Source organism: Aquarana catesbeiana, linkage group LG05 (genome assembly GCF_042186555.1).
Source record: "Aquarana catesbeiana isolate 2022-GZ linkage group LG05, ASM4218655v1, whole genome shotgun sequence".
Classification (NCBI taxonomy): Eukaryota; Metazoa; Chordata; class Amphibia; order Anura; family Ranidae; genus Aquarana; species Aquarana catesbeiana.
The window spans coordinates 63,937,884-63,956,867 of NC_133328.1; the positions used below are offsets into that span (position 1 = coordinate 63,937,884).

The following is an 18,984-nucleotide window of genomic DNA, read 5'->3' on the forward strand; positions in this document are numbered from 1 at the left end:
TATGCACATCAACCTCCCTCCAGCCCAGCTATAATACCTGACTTTTGTGAGCTTTGTTGGTGGTATACCACTACCCCTACCATGGCAGAGCAGTAATCATTAATCCCAAAGCACCACCTTGCAGGCTTTTTAAAGTAACTGCACTGGAGTGGGATCCAACTTCCCCCAAGGTCCGGGCTATATGACAAGATGTTGACCATAAATCAGATGACACATCCAAATGGCTAACAGAGATTAATTTCCAGTTTAAAATGGCTAACTAAGAGGTGTGTTTGTGAAAAAATGCATTGCTGTTCATCCATCAAAACTGCATGTAAATGAATTCTTTAGGAATGGGGCAAAACCATATGTTTTCAGCATCTGTTTACCTGCAGAATGAATAGTATTCAATGCAAAAAACATACAAATGGAAAAATGTTGCATTAGGCCACTAGATGGAGCTGAGAAAAATACTTATTTCCTATAATACTCAACATCATTTAGTGCCCATAATGTGCTATTTTCCCCATTAACTCCTTTTTTTTTACAATGAACAACATTCAATCTGCAGACAATATTGCCAGGGATAATTCACACATAAATAATATACATTCTGTTTCAAAAGAAAAACTAAGTAAATCTTGTATAAATACACCACATGTCTCTTGCAGTGATTGTAATGACATTTTGTAATTATTCCACAGAATACAGCTAAATTATGAAACATCAGAGTCAGAATTATTTTTTTACAATTTTTAAGTTTTAACAATAGTGACTTAAATCCTGAAATGATCACCATGATATTGTGGTGGTTCAAGCATTCTGTATTACCTTGAGGGAATGCACAGAATGGAATGAATAGCCTCACCTGTTCGGTAGACAAAGTTGCCTTCAGTTTCCGATGACGAGGGAGACACAAGCTCTTCCTCAAACTCATTGGAACTAAATGACCCTGAGTGGTTTCTCTGCCTCGTCTTTTCCCTCATGGCGGCATTAGTGGCCATGACGTGTCGTAAGGAGTCATTAAGATAGCGATGCAATAAACTGCTCTTGTATTTTGGAGGGGATACATAGTCTTCATTGGTGCTAGATTCTGCTCTTATCCCTGACTTGATGACTGAGCTTTCATTGTTAATCACAGTATGGTGGATGGGTTTGTTGTAGCTTTCCTCATTAGCGTGACTCCTTGGTACATTTTCTCCATCTGTAGAACAAAACCAAGTGTTATTGCATCCGCCTATACTAATTCTTCAATTATCAATAAAATATAGGAAACAGAGTTTAATTCAGTAAAAAAAGACACTTGCTAAATTATGCAAATGTTCACCCAATAAAATAATGAAGATCTGAGAAAAGACTCTTCTCACAGCTGGATCCCATCTGTTACTAGGAATGGACAGAAATTCCCACTGTGTTGCAATAATGATAAAGAGGGAAGATTTTTCTTTGCAGATTAAAACTGAAAACCATTTCAAGGAAGTATTTTCACTGTAAGGTTTTATGCACACTTAAGCTCAAAACCACCTGTTTTACAGGCGGTCCAATTTTTTTTTTCTGCCTCTAAACACCCCTCTATATCAGTCTATGTGCCCATGCACACAGAGGCATTTACAGGAGTTTAGAGGCAGGGATGTTTAAAGGCAGGAAAAAAAAAATATCACTTGTGCATTCAAGAGAGGAGCGTTTTGGCAGAAAAAATACCGAAACGCGCCTAACGTAGGTAGATACACCTGAACATGCCTAAGCGCTAGGCGTATTTAGTTCTTGAGAATTTTTTATTCCAATGGCCAGAATAAATTATTATTCTGACCAATGAAATAAATGCTCAAGCGCTTGACTCGTTTCCAAAAATGCGGCTTAGGCACCTTTTTGAAGCTACTTTTCCCCTGCCCGGAGAGAAGTGTTTATAAAAGTGTGCATGAAGGTTTAAGCTGGCCATTGGAGACTCAGTTTTATTTGATCAGCCAGTGGGGGATAAAAAAACCAACACAGATTCATCCACACAAGCAAAGTGGTTGGGGGAATCCTCCCTACTGTGCTATTGCATTCTGATAACTCCTCCACTGTCAGAATACAACAATCAGCACTACAGACAATTGGCTGTAGAAGGGAAATTTTCCAATAGATCCATTGGAGGAGACATTAATTACTCTCAAGCAGAAATGGTCATGGATTGGCCAAAATTTGTGTGATCCTTGTTGAACTGGCAGAATTTTGATCCATCTATGCCCAGATTTAGTAACTGATAGTAGACCATATTAAAGAGGAAGTAAAGCCTTCCTCTTTAATTGTACCTACAGGTAAGCTTATAATAAGGCTTACCTGTAGGTATTGTAAATATCTCCTAAACTTGCACCGTTTAGGAGATATTTACTGTATACGCTGCCGCCGACATCATCGGCGCATGCGCAATGAAGGAACGGCCTGCTTGTGCTGTTTCTTCAGGGCCTGTGCCATGACCAGCGGGTTCCTGTGCGCATGCACGGGAGTGAGATAATTGCAGCTCCGGCCAATCAAAGCACTGGAGGCCATAAACCCCGAAGTAACTTCGGGAAACATGTCGGGCCTGTAAGCAGTGTGCCGACGCCGATCCAGGGTATCATTCTAAGGTATTTCATAATGAGCTAGTATGCGATGCATACTAGCTCATCATGCCTTTGCCTTGCAGAAATTAGCTCCCGAATTAGTCTTGTTATCCTTTCAAGTCTAGTACTTCAGAATTTGTCAAAAATGTTGTTTGTAAAGGAAATACAATGTTGTTTTAAAAGAGAAGCATAGGGTTTGGGTTTTTTCAATTCATACTTGGAACAGCATCGGTCCGATGCTGCATCTGTCCCCCACTGGCTCTAACACTGAGAACCGAGTGATCGAACACAGCCGACGGCTCAAGTCTCAGTGCTTCCTGAGCAGAGAGCTGCTGACTGTCAGTCAGCAGCTTTCTGCTCTGTCCTCCGCACTCACTTGAGCACTGGACTGTGGATGGGGGCGGGAGCGGCTGGCTCAGGCTCTTGGCGGCTCACTGAGAGGCTGAACCCAGTGCAGGTCCAGGCACTGGGTGGATCCCGACCATATGGCCGAGATCCTTCCAGAGCCTGGACCGGCTCAGTGACGCCAGCCGACAGTGGGCTTCAGCCCGCTGTCTGCTGAAAACGGGTCACAGGAGTGCAGAACGGACTGCACTCCCGTGATCCACAGGAGAAGTACAGCCAAATGAGCTTTGGCTGTACTTCTCCTTTAAAAAATTACTTGTCATCTATTACAATTTTTTTTAAACTATTTGAAAAACCTACTATGGGCGTTATTCAATAACAACAATCAATCAGAAAAAGGCATTTTATTAGGCTTAAGTATATCTTTTAAAGAAAGTAAAGTGATTTTTTCCATTGAAGTGAACCTTTATTGATGTAAAATAAATCATCCAGGGTAACAAGAGTGATAAAGTGAGCCCTATAAACTTGTGCATTATTTTTCTAATTGATCTCTGTGTTCCTCTAGGGACCCTTTTTTTCTAGGCCCAGGCTTTTTTACAAGCAAAGATTAAACCTCCCCGCTCCCAATTCTAAACCCCACCTCAACTTCAACTGTCAAATGCCAGAGTATCCACAGTCTGATGATCTGGCATTTGACTGCTAAATTACAAGGTTTTGTGCACCAGCCTGTGCTTTGGATCCAAGGGGCTTCATGGAGACATAGAGATTTGAAGTCAGGTACTTGCAGGAACCACAAGGTACTTGCTCTTCAAATACATTGTTACTTTAGGATTTTTATTTTTTCTTTACCATGACAGGTACACTTTAAATATTGCTCACAGTAGGTGTGTTGGAATCTTCTTTAATATCCTATCTGGTTTATTTTCTTTTTCTCCCTCCTAGCCCTCTTACTCAATGAACACGAGAGCTTGCGGACAATGAAGAGTAAATCCCGTCAGTTTATTTTTGTAAACTGAGTATAAAGGGGAAGAACGGGGTCACACGTTTAAGAGGAACTGGATTGTCAGACTAGGCACCATAAATAAACGTATGCATTTCAAACACGGTAAGATCGTGCCCTCATACTCAGTATAGTGTGTATTCTTGTATTCCAACCTTCATTTTTCTACCAATAAACATTCCCCACTGGCTCAGTCCAGTAGTTTTTCCTCTACTGATATGTAACCTATTCTTTACAGGAATAATCCTCCTTTTCTTAGAAAGTCTGGCCAGCATCCAGTATAAACAGATACATCGTGTATGAGCTGCCACTGTGTACACGGCATGGAAGGAATTAGATATCAAGCCTTGTTTCTTTTGTACGACTCTTAGATCCTCACATTTACACTAATGCTGTTCTGCCTCAGTGCAATAAAATACAAAATTAAATGACCACTTTTTTCAAAGAGAATCTATTCTAAAAAATGAATGTTGTTAATACATGTCATTATAGTATTTTGTATTATTAATCCTTTTCAATTAACATACCTCTTTTTATAATTTTGCCATCATTTACATGCCACCCAGCTATTATAACAGTAGCTTAGGCACAAACTATAACTGTGCCAGGGATGCTAACAAGAAGGGGGAACCAAACCACCCCACTGTATGTAATTTAACTTGAGGAGTTCCCCAAAACACACCCACAGAAGGGGTGCTTACAAGGAATAATCTTATTGGTTTAAAAGACTATTTAAAAAAGTGAAATGAAAAGCTACCTGCAAATAAAATATTTAGTTGTCCTGCTGTCATGCTGGCAATCTCTGCTTGTTACAGGCCTAAAGCTAGCCATGCCCTAGTAGATTTTTTTTGCAAACGTTTGTACGAATATTTGTATGCAAATTTGTCCAAACATCCCTGAACATTCCACAACTTGACAAATGTTCGAAAGTACTTCAAAGTTTGCTCTTAATGTTCAATTTTGGAACAATGGAACTTTGACGAATGGAGACCACATACTCTGTTAGAAATGTGTTAGTTTCCCCACCTTCCCCAGATTTTCTGCTACAAAAAAAAAAAAAGATCGCATTCAAAAGATTTTAATTTTGATATGTTAAGACTAATATTCTCCTGTATTATCACAACTGTACAATTGAGAACTAGCTGTATATGCTTTCGCTACAGTGTGTCTGAAGAAACCAACTACAAGCATACATGTGTCTTATGATTACTAAATATGTGTATACAGCGGGGAAAATCGTTATTTGATCCCCTGCAGATTTTGAAAGTGTGCCCACTTACAAAAAAATAAAGGGTCTATAATTGTTATCATATGTGTAATTTAAATGATAGAGACAGAATACCAACCAAAAATCCAGAAAAAACACATGATACAAATGCTATAAATTGAGTTGCAGTTCAGTGAGTAAAATAAGTATTTGATCCCCAAGCAAAACATGACTTAATACTTAGTGGAGAAACCCTTGTTAGCAAACGCAGAGGTAAGACATTTCTTGTAGTTGGTTACCAGGTTTGCACACATCTCAGGAGAGATTTTGGCCCACTCTTCTTTACAGATCTTCTCTAAGGTTTTTTGGCTGTCGCTTGGCAACTCGAAGTTTCAGCTCCCTCCATAAATTTTCTATAGAATTAAGCACTTTCTCCCAATCCTTCTCTGAATCATTTAGATGTTCATTGGGAAACTTTAGACAGGCCTGTACATGTGCTTTCTTGAGGAGATGGACCTTGCAGGTGCTGCAGGATTTCTTTCCATGGCGGCGTATTGTGTTACCAGTGGTTTGTTTGGTGACTGTGGTCCCAACTATCTTGAGATCATTCACAAGCTCCTCCTGTGTAGTTCTGGGCTGATCCCTCACTTTTCTGATGATCATCCTTACCCCATGAGGCAAAATCTTGCATGGAGCTCCATATCGGGGGCGAGTGATGGTTATTTTGTATTTTTTCCATTTGTGAATAATTGCTCCAACAGTTATCTCCTTTTCACCAATCTTCTTGCTTCAGCCTTGTGCAGGTCTACAGTCTTGTCCCTGATGTCCTTTGACAGCTCTTTGGTCTTGGTCATAATGGTGAGTTTTGAATGGAAGAAAGAGATTCTGTGGACAGGTGTCTTTTATACACATAACGACTTCTTGTTAGGAGCACCTTCTTAAATTGATAGGACTAATCTGTGTACCACATGAGCACATACTGTAGCCAGTCTGTGGGAGCCAGAATTATTGTTGGTTGGCAGGGGATCAAATACTTATTTTACTCACTGAACTGCAACTCAATTTATAACATTTGTATCATGTTTTTTTCTGGATTTGGATTGGTTGATATTCTGTCTCTATCATTTAAAATTTTCTTGTCACTTTGGTTGAAAATGAATGTTGATTTGACCCCAATAACAATCAGGAAATTGAATGAACGTTCATAGGCAGCCTTTGGATGAGTCAGCTTTTTAATTGAGTTGATTTCCCCATCCACATCAAAGTGTATGGATGGGGGAATCCTCGCCACTGAACTATTGTATACTGAAGGCGGGGAGACTTCAGTTGTTAGATTTACTTCTGCCCATACATGGATCAAAATTCGGGCCAGTCCCTACTGAACTGGCCAAATTTTGATCTATGTATGGCTGGCTTTAAAATGAAAATTTGTAACAAAATTCTACCAGGTAATGGCCTGCTTACACTACCTAAAAGGTCTTTAGCATCCTGACCAATTTTGAGTACATTGGATGCCAGGTGCCCTTTTCTGTTGTTGAACCACGCATTGAAGGGTCGCTTGCATTTGACACTCCCAACAGTGATGTAGCTGAACATTTTATTTAGCAAAGCTTGGTTCTGCAAAGAAGCATATTACGGATTGTGACTTTCTTTAAATACAGACAGAGTTCTTTTAAAGCTTTAAAAAAAAGATCAGTTATAACAGCCCCCCCAGCACCCTTGGCAGTGTTATAGTTTGTCCCAACATCAGTCACTGTCACTTTTGCTGCATGTGAATGGAAGAATAGATTATAAAGAACCATTTATTCAGACAGACTCCCCTATGGGTTTCCAAATCGTAAACTGATCATCACCAAAGGAAGTCTGTGATAAAAAAAAAATTGTGAAGATGTCATTGAAAATACTGTTTTCCCAGCTGTTATACTGATCCAATACTTTCTGTATCACTGAAACAGAACAAGTATAGAGATCAGAAGCTATGACTTCACACTTTAAACATAACATTTCATTAAAGAAACAGTGCCATTCAATTTACTATTCAGTTTACCTATCTTTGGGTGTCAACATGGTCGTGTACATCCAATTTTGGTGTTCCCTCTACTGGTGGCTGGTAAACGTATGGCTTCAGCTGATGTTCTTACTGACCTTTCAACTGCCACCTTTTACAAGTGACAGTGATGGTGCAGGGATGCAGGATAAACAAGTCCAATGTCCAATAGGAAGCATGGACAATATTTTACTGTACAGCTTAATGTAGTCATTCTAAATGTAACTTTAGTAAGAAGAATCTCCACTTCCACCCTACAAATGACTCCACCTATCTAAGAACTGCATGAATAAAGTGTCCAAGACACAATATAAAGGTATATGAACAAACCTTCAGAGCAGGAGTCTTCACTGCTGATACTTAACCGCTCAGCATTGCCTTGAACATATTTGTTATATAACTTTATCCGCAATGCCCAGCTCAGATCTGGTTGTCTCACAGTGTTTTTGAGGCGACGTCTTGCGTTTGCAAACCAGTTTGACACCTGAAAATTGAAAAATTATTTTATCTTATTATATTTGCTTCCAATTTAATAGCAAATACTGCAAAAAGTGATTGATCACATTTGTACATTGACTGCAATTAAACAAAAACCGCAATCTTGGCCACCAAATGATTGTCTCTCCTTAGCATTTTCTCCTGTCTATTAGAATCTGTCCAGTCACAATAATAATACTAAAATGATTATATTAATAATAATACTGAATATATTCACTGAAACTAATTACTTTGAAATACAGAAAAGACAAAAATACAGAATTCATAAACAAGATGTGAAGAGAACAAATATGTAGTAGGGTGGTAGTAGTTCTCAGCTTTGGACACGTGGCACCAAAAATAAGTAAAAGTTGAGTGTTTGCCCACATGTCGCTGACTCCTAAACTTAAAGTGAACCTGTACAATGTTCGATCAACAGCCAAACAACAGCTTCACTTAAAGCGGAAATATAGTCTACTGTATCTTCCCTCCTGTGATGTGACATTCCGGAGCTCCCTTGCCACCAATGACCTCCTCTTCATCTGGTCTTACTCCAGGTTGGACATCTTCAACCTTTTTGATTGGCCAGCCCAGAATAATGTAACTCCTGAGCATTTACACAGGAGTTAACACATCCTGGCACCAAGGCATGCCAAGAATTTACACTGACCTGCGCATACAGAGTTTCTTCTGCGAAAAAAAAGCCCACCTACCAGCAATTTTCTCGATAAGGTGATAGTTTCACTTTAACCTCCCCTGCAGCGCTTACAGTTCTTATGCTCCCTCACTACTCTAATCAGTTGGCGGGAACAGAGAAACACCTGGTACTTCTTAACATGGAGTAACATGTGAATCACTTTCCTTCCTCCCATGTGACAGCGCTGGTGCTTTGTTATTGCCCAAGCACTGTCACACAGGAATGAGTTCCTAACTAGGTTAATTGATATCTAAAGCTATTACGAGGGTAATCTGAAAAGTTCACACCCTGAACAGAAGGAGTGACCAGACAGACATGAAGCCTTATCACTGCACCCAACCACTCTTTTGGAGGTTCAGCACTGAAAATGGTGCATGCATGCTATGTGGTTTTCATGCACTCTTTGCAAACAATTGCACCCCCCCCCCGTAGTCAAGTTGAAAGTGGAAAAAGAAGACTCAATGGGGTTGATTTACTAAAGGCAAAAAGGCTGTGCACTTTGGAAAGTGCAGTTGCACACTGCAAAAGCAGTTGCTCCAGAGCTTAGTAAATGAGCAGAAGCTCTGCTGACTTTCATCAACCAATCACGTGCAAGCAAAAATGCTGTTTTTTTAATTTTTCTTGCATGTGATTGGGTATTCTTTGCAAAGTGAAGCTTTACCTCATTTACTAAGCGCTGGAGCAGCTGCACTTGCAGAGTGCAATTGCACTTTCCAAGGTGCACAGTCTATTGGCCTTTAGTAAATCAACCTCAAAGTGTTCCATTATCGGGCAAAGTGATGGCAACAGCCTTCTGCACTGCTGCTGCACACCCTTGGAATTCCAGATGACTATTGCCTGATGCGTGATAGAACACTTTGATTCTTATTCTTCCACTTTCTCCATTTTCAAATTGACTGGGGGGTGCCGAATGTCTATAAAGAATGCATGAAAACCATATAGCGTGCAGGCACCATTTTCAGCGGTGAACATCTGGAAGCGTGGCTTGGTGCAGTGATAAAAGTTTCATGTTTGTGTGGTTACTCTTTCCGTTTCGGGCCATAAACTTTTCAGACTACCCCCGTAGAAGAGAAAATGCAGTCCTTGGAAAGAACACTAACCACTCAGCCAATAAGCTCCACACATTCACTAGACAGAGATTTGTAACAGTAGAATCAGAAATATATTATTATTGCTACAACAATACAAGGACTTGTATATATTGTTACTAGTAGTATGTGCAGCAGCATGTACTAAATATACTGTTAATTTTAGGTCTAGGCGATGTGCACTGAGCAGGTCCTCATACAAGTAAATGGATTCCTAGAATACTTTTCAGTTCTTTACATTGGTTCCAGTCAAAGAAAGTGCTAAACTTTACCAACAGCAGGAAAACCCCTAAAAGACTCAGCATTGTCCAGACCCAAATGCTGATACCATATATTCCTTCTTCCGCTACATCTGTATCTAGTCTGGATGTTTTACACCATATTGCTTAAATTAGGTTTGGCTTTACAAAGCCAAAAAAAAAAATGTGTCTTAAAACATTCACTTAGTAGTGACAATCTTCTCGGCTCAAGTCTCAGTACAAAAGACTTGTCAGGAAAAGTAACTAACTCTGAAATTAAATAGATAAGGAGTTACATGGCATACACAGTGCAAATTTCTTTCCTGCAACCAAGCGAGGGAAGCCGTCCCCGCTGGGAGAAGACAGTGATTATCGCTAGCGGCTATAGCAGCCGCTAGCGATAATCAGAAGAGAATCCAGCAGGTTGTACCCAAGTTGATCGATCAATCAAATTGGTACATTCAGCCTGCCCATTAACGGTTCAAATCTCGGCCGGTTCCTGCTGAGTTGGCCAAGATTCGAACCATGTATGGCCGGCCTTAGTTGCGATCAGTTCTTTACAAACATTACTTATAGAAAAGGTCCACATGGACTTTCTTATATAGACCTATAACTTAAATGAGAGTTAAAGAGACCCTGTCGACAGACCACTCATATCAACAAAAATATTTCCGTAAAATGTTATATGCATTTAATGTATTTTATGCATGTTGTTTATTGTATTCATCAATATGTCATTACATTTTTTTTTTAAATTCCAGCAAAGTAAGCATCTGAATTTGACATGGTATCAGCCTATTGCAGCCTTTGTACAGCAGAGCTTAGAATGGGGAAAGAGAAGTAGCACAAGGAGCCGGTCAGTTGTGCTGCAATGAAAGGAGCATGCTGATAGGAGGAGAGAATGACATAGAGATGAACTCATCAGCTGCTTCCCTTTCATGGCTCAGACACAGTGTGGTGGTCAGATGTAGCTTGTAAACCATGGGTGCTCAATCTGTGGCCCTCCAGCTGTTGCGGAATTACAAATCCCATGAGGCAATGAAAGGATGACAATTACAAGCATGACTCCCAAAGGCAGAGGCATGATGGGACTTGTAGTTCCACAACAGCTGGAGGGGCCCAGGCTGAGCACCCATGTTGTAAGTGTTACTGAACTACAGGAGAAAAGGAAATTGGTTCTCCTCCCCTGCCAGGCAGTGCTATGCCATGTAAATCTCACTCAATGCTGGTAGGTAAAACAGCTCATTTATATATATTGAAGTTGTAAATGTATCTGTTAGCCTGGAATTAGGATTTAAAAGAGGAGAGCCAACACAGACATTGGTACCTTCCACTGAAGGGATACAATCCATTACCTAGATGAGAATTAGTCCCCCAGTGGGGGGATTTCCCAAAGCTGGAGCATTCAGAATCTGGTAAAAATCCCCCCACACACAGGATTTTCCAGATTTTTTTTGGGTTACATGGATTGCAGAGATGGTGCTGGCATCATTATTGGGGGAGATTTACTAAAACCGGAGCGTGCACATTCTGGTGAAGCTGTGCATAGAGACCAATCAGCTTCCAGGTTTTATTGCCAAAGCTTACGTCAGAAGCTGATTGGCCACCATGCACAGCTGCGCCGGATTCTGAGTTCTCCAATTTTAGTAAATCTCCCCCATTGTGCGCACTCACTACTCTGCATCTAGAAATCATGGCAGCAGTGTTGGCAGGCTTTTGTTTTTTTACTACTGGCTTTCACTACGGAACATGTTTATTCCAAATGATGCATCAAAAAAAATAATAATGTTCATATGGCAATGTGTTGCTTAATTCTATATTTTATTAAAATTTTATAGCAAGTGTGCTGCTGCACATTATATTAATTATATTGATACAAAATGGCTTAGGAACACTCATAATAAGATTAGGGGACCTCAGGCTGCCCATCTCTTTGAATCCAGAAAGGAAGCTTAAGAGAAGCCAAAAAAGTGAAATCTAGTATTGCTTTTCACAAATGTTTACAGTGCAGCTACATTGTCCCTGTACACTTCACATTTCTGAGTTCCATGTGGTGCCAGGATTGAGCTGATACCTCGGAGTAATCCACATCATTTATAGTATAAACTAGTCTAAACGGGAAGCCGATGCAGAGACCAAGACATCACCGCCACCTTCTCCCTGCTCCACCTTTAAGGTCATATGAAATAACTTTGAAGTGGAACAAGAGAGAATGTACTGTCTTTGCCATGAAAAAAAATCCCACAACTAGTTCTAAGTCAAAGAAGACGTATTATACTTACCTCTTTGGCTAGTGTCTTCCATCCTTGATCTATAAGGGGTGGCAGAACCTCTGGTCAGAATCTTCACCATTTAACCTTTCTGGGAGTGTGGAATGTCTGCATCCCCCGCCATGTGTTATGGCTCCATCTTCTGACCTTTATGTCACTACAGTGTCTTCTACTGACATAGGGACCATAGGATGAAACCACAGTGTGCAGCAGGGGAAACAGTAATTCGAAAGATAGGATTCGTTCACATGGGCGGCTGGGGGCAGTAAAAGCAGATGGTTGAGCTGCAGTTTTACCACTCCCTGACCACCCACCTAAACACAAAACTGTACCCATACTACAGCAAAAATGAAGAAAAAAAAATGTTTCATTCGGCAAGCAGTACTGCTGCCAAACGCAACCCATTCACGTGAGCTTGCTGTTAAGCATTATTCGTCCAGAAAAGATATCTTCTGCAAAACATAAAAATAAACTGGAACACAGATCAAATTATAAAATAGTATTGGTTAATAAAATGTGTTTCAGTTATTTAGTACACCAGACTATTCTTTTATCCTGCATCTTCCTAGAGAAACATTCTATCCAGCACTGCTGTCATTCTCACTCCACAGTCCTACTACTTGTTTGGATTACTTAGAATTGACAAGTCCCTTAAGAGATATCAGTGGAGAGGGATGTCTTGGAAGACCTCCATGTTTTAATGCACCATGGAGAGAGGCTTCCCTCCAAACGTTTCAGCTGATATATTGCTCATGTGATGTCTGTAGGATTTACTATGACACACACAACAACATGGCAAGATTAGTTTAATGCTCGTCTGCATATTCCAGCTGTGCCAAAAAAAGTCTTAAAGTCTCTCAAAAATAATATCTGGAATGAAAACAAAAAGTTTATGCAAGTGAGCAGATTATGTATTCCCATTCGGATAGCAGTGGTTGCTGTGCCCCAGCTCAGGATTAGACCGTGACCAGTACAGCCACCTCTTGTCGACAGATCTCAGATTCAGACATGCTGCTGTAGACTATAGAAGAAATAAGTGATATCCAGGCAGATCGAAAAAGAAAAACAATAAAGCAGTATTAAACCCAAAAGCGTACCAATTCTTCGATGTGATGGCTGTATTAGTTTCCTTTTTTAGGCTCCATGTACACTAGACTTTTAAAAACAGCTGAAAAATCACTGGATAAAAAATGCTAATATTTAGCGTTTTTCTTCCAGCATTTTGCAGTGTTTAGGAGTGTTTACAAGTATTTAGGAGTGGTAGCGTTTTTGTTAAGGAGCGGGTGGCCGCTGGCGTTCCTAACAATTAGTGAATAGCTGGTTGTTAAGGAGCAGGCCGGGAAGCCGGCCACCACGTCCTTAACAACGGATGACTCATCAGCTGTCATCGGGGGTTCCCCGCTGACAGCAAAATGTAAACTAAACAACTGCCAGCAATAAAAAAAACTGAGAAAAAAACAGCATGGGGGTCCCCCCAATCCATACCAGGCCCTTTCAGGTCTGCTACAGATTTTCAGGGCAACCCCACGCCAAAAATAAAAAAAATGGAGTGGGGTTCCCCCCTTAGGTCTGGTATGGATTTTGGGGGGAACCCCATGCCAAAATTAGAAAAAGAAATGGTGTGGGGTCCCACCCAAAATCCATGCCAGACCGTTATCTGAGCATGCAGCCTGGCAGGGCAGAAAAGGAGGGAAACAAGCAAGCGCCCCCCCCCCCCCCCCGAACCATAACAGGCCACATGCCCTTACATTCCCTAAACTCCCACCTCGTCCCCATATTGATGAGGAAAAGGACCGGTGGTTGTGGGGGTCTGCGGGCTGGGGGCTTATTGAAATCTGGAGGGGGCCCCCAGATCTTGCCACCCCCCATGTAAATCAGTATGGGGTACTCATTCACCAAAAAAAGTGTAAAAATAAAATAAAAACACAGATACAGTTTTTGACAATTCCTTTATTTAAAAAATAAAAACAATGTCCCCCGATGTAAATCCATCGTCAATCACGACACCCGCTGCCATTGCTGACCCGAAAAAAGAAAAAAAAAGCTCAGTTTGAAGTCTCCCACCATCTGCCTGCTCCGCCGTCTGACAGTTCTTAAACAGCTAAGGGGCATGACCACCTGGCAACATCACCTGGTGGCACTGCCCCCTTGTGAAGTCACTGACCCAGCATGCACTTTAGCGTTTAGGAAAGTTCAGCGTTTTTTTCTGCTGGAAAAATTATCCTAAAAACTCTACAAAAACTATTTTTTTTTCTCCTAAAAAGAAGCTCAAAAAACACTAATAGCCTAAAGTAGTGTACATGGACAGGTTAACATTATTTAGCTTCTAGGAGCAGAAAAAATGCTAGTGTGTATGGGGCCTAGTGGTCCAGCCAGCAAATCTGTTGTTTTTCAAAAGCTCACCCGCAGAATGTATTAGTTTACATGGATGGGACATTAAAGTTATGTAAAGCGGTGTTCCAGCCGCAATTTTTTTTTTTTTTTAAGTCAGCAGCTACAAACATTGTAGCTGCTGACTTTTAATAAGGACACTTACCTGTCCAGGGAGCCCGCGATGTCGGCCCCCCGAGGCCGATCCGTCCATCGGATCGGGTGCCGGCGCCGCCATCTTAACAAAGGGAGACAGGCAGTGGAGCCTTGCAGCTTCACCGCCTGTTTCCTACTGCGCATGCGCGAGTCACGTGGCGCTGTGTGAATGGCTCCGTTGTTTTCTGGGACACACACATGTCCCGGAATGCAACGGGGCCGCTCGCCGAAGAGGAGGAAGCGCCGTGGAATAGGAAGAGGCAGATTAGGAAGACTGCCTAGCAACAGGGGTTTCTAGTAAGTAAAACTATTTTTTTTTTAAATTTAAAAAAAAAAAATTTTTTGAGAATGTTTATGTAATTTTTTATTTTAGGGTGGACCTCCGCTTTAATGCGATTAAAATGATCAGCTTTTATTTATTAATGCAAAACCTTTTACCCAAAAGCAAAAAAAATGGTGAAAACAGAGGGTAAAAAGCCAAAGAAAAGAAAACTGATCCAGCCACCACATGTAATGAATTGTAAGTTGCACTGGACTGTTCCTTTAGCGTCCTCACATCCAATACATGGTCTTGATGGCGTCTGGTGCCTCTAACCACCTAAGCACAGGGGAGAAGAGGCCGTGGGGACCCGGCTAACAAAGCAGAGGGGCTTGTCAGAGCAGAGGATTCGGTAAGTAAAACTGCTTTACCGGGTCCCCAAGACATAAAAAGCAATTAACCGTTGCAGTGCCGGCACAGCCCAAGGACTTTTACTTTTCCTTGAGTTCAGTTTTGAAACTGACTTCTCTAGCTACAAGTATCGCAGAGTAAATAATCCTCAAATATCACAACATAAACTCTCAACAGTTTACAGTACATCACCTGTTTTAGTCTTTATAATCTGGAAGACTGCCAAGTCCATGCCACTAAAGGAAATAAGGATAGCTGAGATTTTAGTGCCTCTGTTGTAAAATGTAAAGATTACCGTAATTATTCCATTGTGTCTGAAGCTACAAAGGTCAGTGACAGGTGTATACAGGATAAGGAGTTCTTTTACTATTTAAAAGTAGTATAGCCATATACATACAAAGTGTAGACATACTGGGGTTGGTTTACTAAAACTGGAGAGTGCAAAATCTTATGCAGCTATGCATGGTAGCCAATCAGCTTCTAACTTCAGCTTGTTCAATTAAAGTGTTACTAAACCCAGGACCCTGCATTCGCTATATCTGGTCTCCTACAGTACACAGAACATGGAAATGCAATTAATTTAGTAAATATAAACTGCTAAATACCTTTTCTCAACAGTATATAGTGGTCTTCTGACTTCTATCAGTGTCTGGTTAAAGCTTGTAAGAGGAGCTTTCATTCTCCTCTGACTGTCCTTTGAGGCTGCATGATCCCTGACCCCCTGTCTGGACTGTACTGATTGTGTTGAGCACATGCACCCTCCAAAGAAAAAAAAAACCTCTCTAGCAATGCACACCAAGCTGAGCATGTGCACAGTGCCCCCAAGGTTCTGTAAGATCAGCAGATAAATTGGGGAAATTAAAAGAAGAGGAGGACCAGAAAAAACTGAATCAAACAGCCTTTTTACACAATGTGAAGGATTAATCCCTTAGGTTCCACAGTGAGTATAATAAGCATGCTTTACTGCATATACAGATTGATTTTACTGTTGTGGGTTTAGTAACACATTAAACTTTGACAAAAAAAATGGTTTCTATGCAGAGCTGCACCAGATTATGCACTCTCCGGTTTTAGTAAATCAACCTCACTGTATATATACAAAGTTTAGACATACTGTATATATACCAAATGTATGTATGAAGGGAATTTCTCACTTATCCAAAACTAAAAAAAATACTTTTGATTTTAGATACAACCCAAGATCCTTCAAGATCTCCCCATCTTTGTTGAACTGTTGAAACCTTTGGATGATGCAAGTTGTACATGTATACAAAATGATAAGTAAGTGTTGGGTTAGGTTGAGAGGCATTGAGGGATTTGGTAAAATACTTACCTTATTCCTTGCTCCAGAAAGCTCCCTCCATCTGTGCCTTGAAGCCTTTTCTATAAGACACTCCTAGCCACGATTGCACAAAAGCGTAATCAATAATAACCGATAGCCCTGCATTTTACATGAGGAGGGTGTCGGACTGCCCACAAGCCGAAACAGAGGAGAGCACCAGAGGGAGGAATAAGGTAAGTATTACATCTTATTTCTCATCCTCTAGAGCAACTCAATTTCTGCATCGGCCTTTTGGTTGACCTCAAAGGGCCTGTTGTATCTGTAAGACTAGATGTCCAGAGCACCCCACCATCAGAAGTCAAGAGTCTCCCGCCCTCCCTTTTATCACAGTGCAACCCACTTACCTTGTTCTGTTTCCAGAAAGAAGCTGGGGATAGAGGAAGCAGAAAGTGCAGGGTCTGTAGGAGGACCAGAGGAGGGCTGTAGTCAACAGCCAGAGTCTGCTGAATGCTGAGACCAAGGGAGTCAGAGAGGGGTGCTACAGCAGCACAGAGAGGTGTAGGATCTGTAGAAGGAGATCTGTCCTCCTCTCTGTTGCCAACTGCTGAGACAAGGTGAGGGCGGTGATGAGGGGGGTGCCATAGCTGCAGGAGAGGTGCGAGGGCCACATGAAATGGCCTGGCGAGCCTGATTCAGCTCCCGGGTCTTGTGTTTGACACATGTGCTCTAGAGCTAATGAGCATTTAACCCTTGCAGGGTGAGGGAGCTGCTAATGTAAGTACCAGAATCTGTCCGTTCTGATTTGTAGCCAATCTATATTGCAAAACTGCAGTAGAAAAAAATCAGGTCACCAATCTGACATGGATGCATGTCTTTCAGGACATTAAGAACAGCAATATAAATATGTGACTGTGTACTTAGCTGTTTTTAATTCATGCATAACTGCAAGAATTGGTATTTGTTAGTATCTGCTGGGAGTTCAGCTTTAAGTGATAAGCGTACTGCAATGATTCTGGATCCAGTGCTTGGAGACATATGTACAGTACATGTGAACAATACCTTTCAGGGCTTAGAAAGAGATTTGTTTTTACGGGAAACTATTTTGTTAAGAGACTTTTACTGTTTCCGTTTAAATTATACCCACACGTCTTAAAAAGTCATTACCATAATCCTGGGTTTTATAAGTCAAACAGGATTCTCATTTTCTTCATATCAATGATGTCATAAATAGAAAAAGGAAATGCAAGTGGGGGTGAGACTATGGGGAGAGAGTAATGTGCAAAACAGGAGGAAGTGTCACCTGGTATTGCTGTAATTTATGTGCGCTTAACTCCTACTTCATTCATCTTTTCACTCACTGGACATAAGCAGCAAGGGCTCATTCACATGTGCAGCAGGCCCTGCCACCCCTCTAATGAACAATCCATAGTTGATAGCTTTTCAAAGGAATTTGACAAGCAGTGAGGAGGTGATATTTTGCCTTCTGACTGCCAGTATTAACCCTGTAAATGCCGCACCGCCATGCCGCAATCGCATACATTGCACATTGGTTTTAATACAGCCCCAATGACTTGCACCAGTTGCGTTAACTTGTGCTCTAAACACAGCATATCTGTGTTAAGATGAGTGGTCGGAAGGTGGTAAAACCATGTCTCAACTGCCTGGTTTTACTGCCCCCTGACTACGCACATGAATGGTCTCTAAGCCCAAAACAAAAATGTTATATATTTCAGCTTACTGGTCCTTAAAGCGGAGTTCCACCCTATTTTTTACCTTCAACCCCCACTGTTGCTCATCGCTATGTCATTATTGTTTGGAAGTTTTTTTTTTTTTTCTAAAGTGTGAGTACCTTATAGGGCTCCACTTCCGTCCTACCTCACGTAATATCCTCCCACCTGTTGGCTCCTGGGATATAAGTGTCATCAATACCAGAAGTCAACAGGCATCCTCCTGGATGGAATGTGATTGACAGGTTGCCATAACAAGGGGGCGGGTACTTTTGTCGCCACTGCCATTGCTATGGCAACCTGTTCTGAACAAACTGCGCCACGCAGTGTCATTACTGCGCAGGCACGAGATCGGGAGGTGCATGCTGGGTAGCCAGCTGCACCGAATCCTGGAAAAAGACACAAGCGGGCTTCAGATGCCCATATCCTACATGGCCCCCTGCCTACTTCCGAGATCAGGTAAAGATTTAAATATTTAAAAATAACCTGCATAAATACAGTTGTAAAAGTAGTCTAATGTAAATATAAAAATAACGATCACAGGGGAGCTTTTGAAAAAAAATCTATTATGGGGACTGAAACAATACAGTACCCCCAAAGTGAGTGGGATTTTCAAGGCAACTACTATATCCAATAAAGTTGTATAAAATCATATATTTATATTTACATTTATATTTATATTTACATGTAATAGCAATAGCAATAACTTTATTGGATATAGTAGTTGCTTTGAAAATCCCACCCACATTGGGGGTACTGTATTGTTTCATTACAAACTGGGATGCTGGCAACACATGATGGTTTTCTATGGTGGACCTTCTGCCTATTATAAGGACTGGAAGTCT

The 18,984-nt window shown here is 41.1% G+C and overlaps 1 protein-coding gene across 3 annotated transcripts in view; it reads right to left on the reverse strand.

The window, feature by feature from the left end:
* Positions 1-18,984, reverse strand: part of MKX (mohawk homeobox) — a 179,140-nt gene that overhangs the window by 99,179 nt on the left and 60,977 nt on the right. For all 3 annotated transcript variants that reach the window (XM_073629834.1, XM_073629833.1, XM_073629835.1), the window contains exons 4-5: positions 7,494-7,647; positions 848-1,183 (exon numbers count right to left, since the gene is read on the reverse strand). In XM_073629834.1, the coding sequence (XP_073485935.1) occupies positions 848-1,183; positions 7,494-7,647 (490 nt within the window). The remainder of the gene's footprint in view (positions 1-847; positions 1,184-7,493; positions 7,648-18,984) is intronic.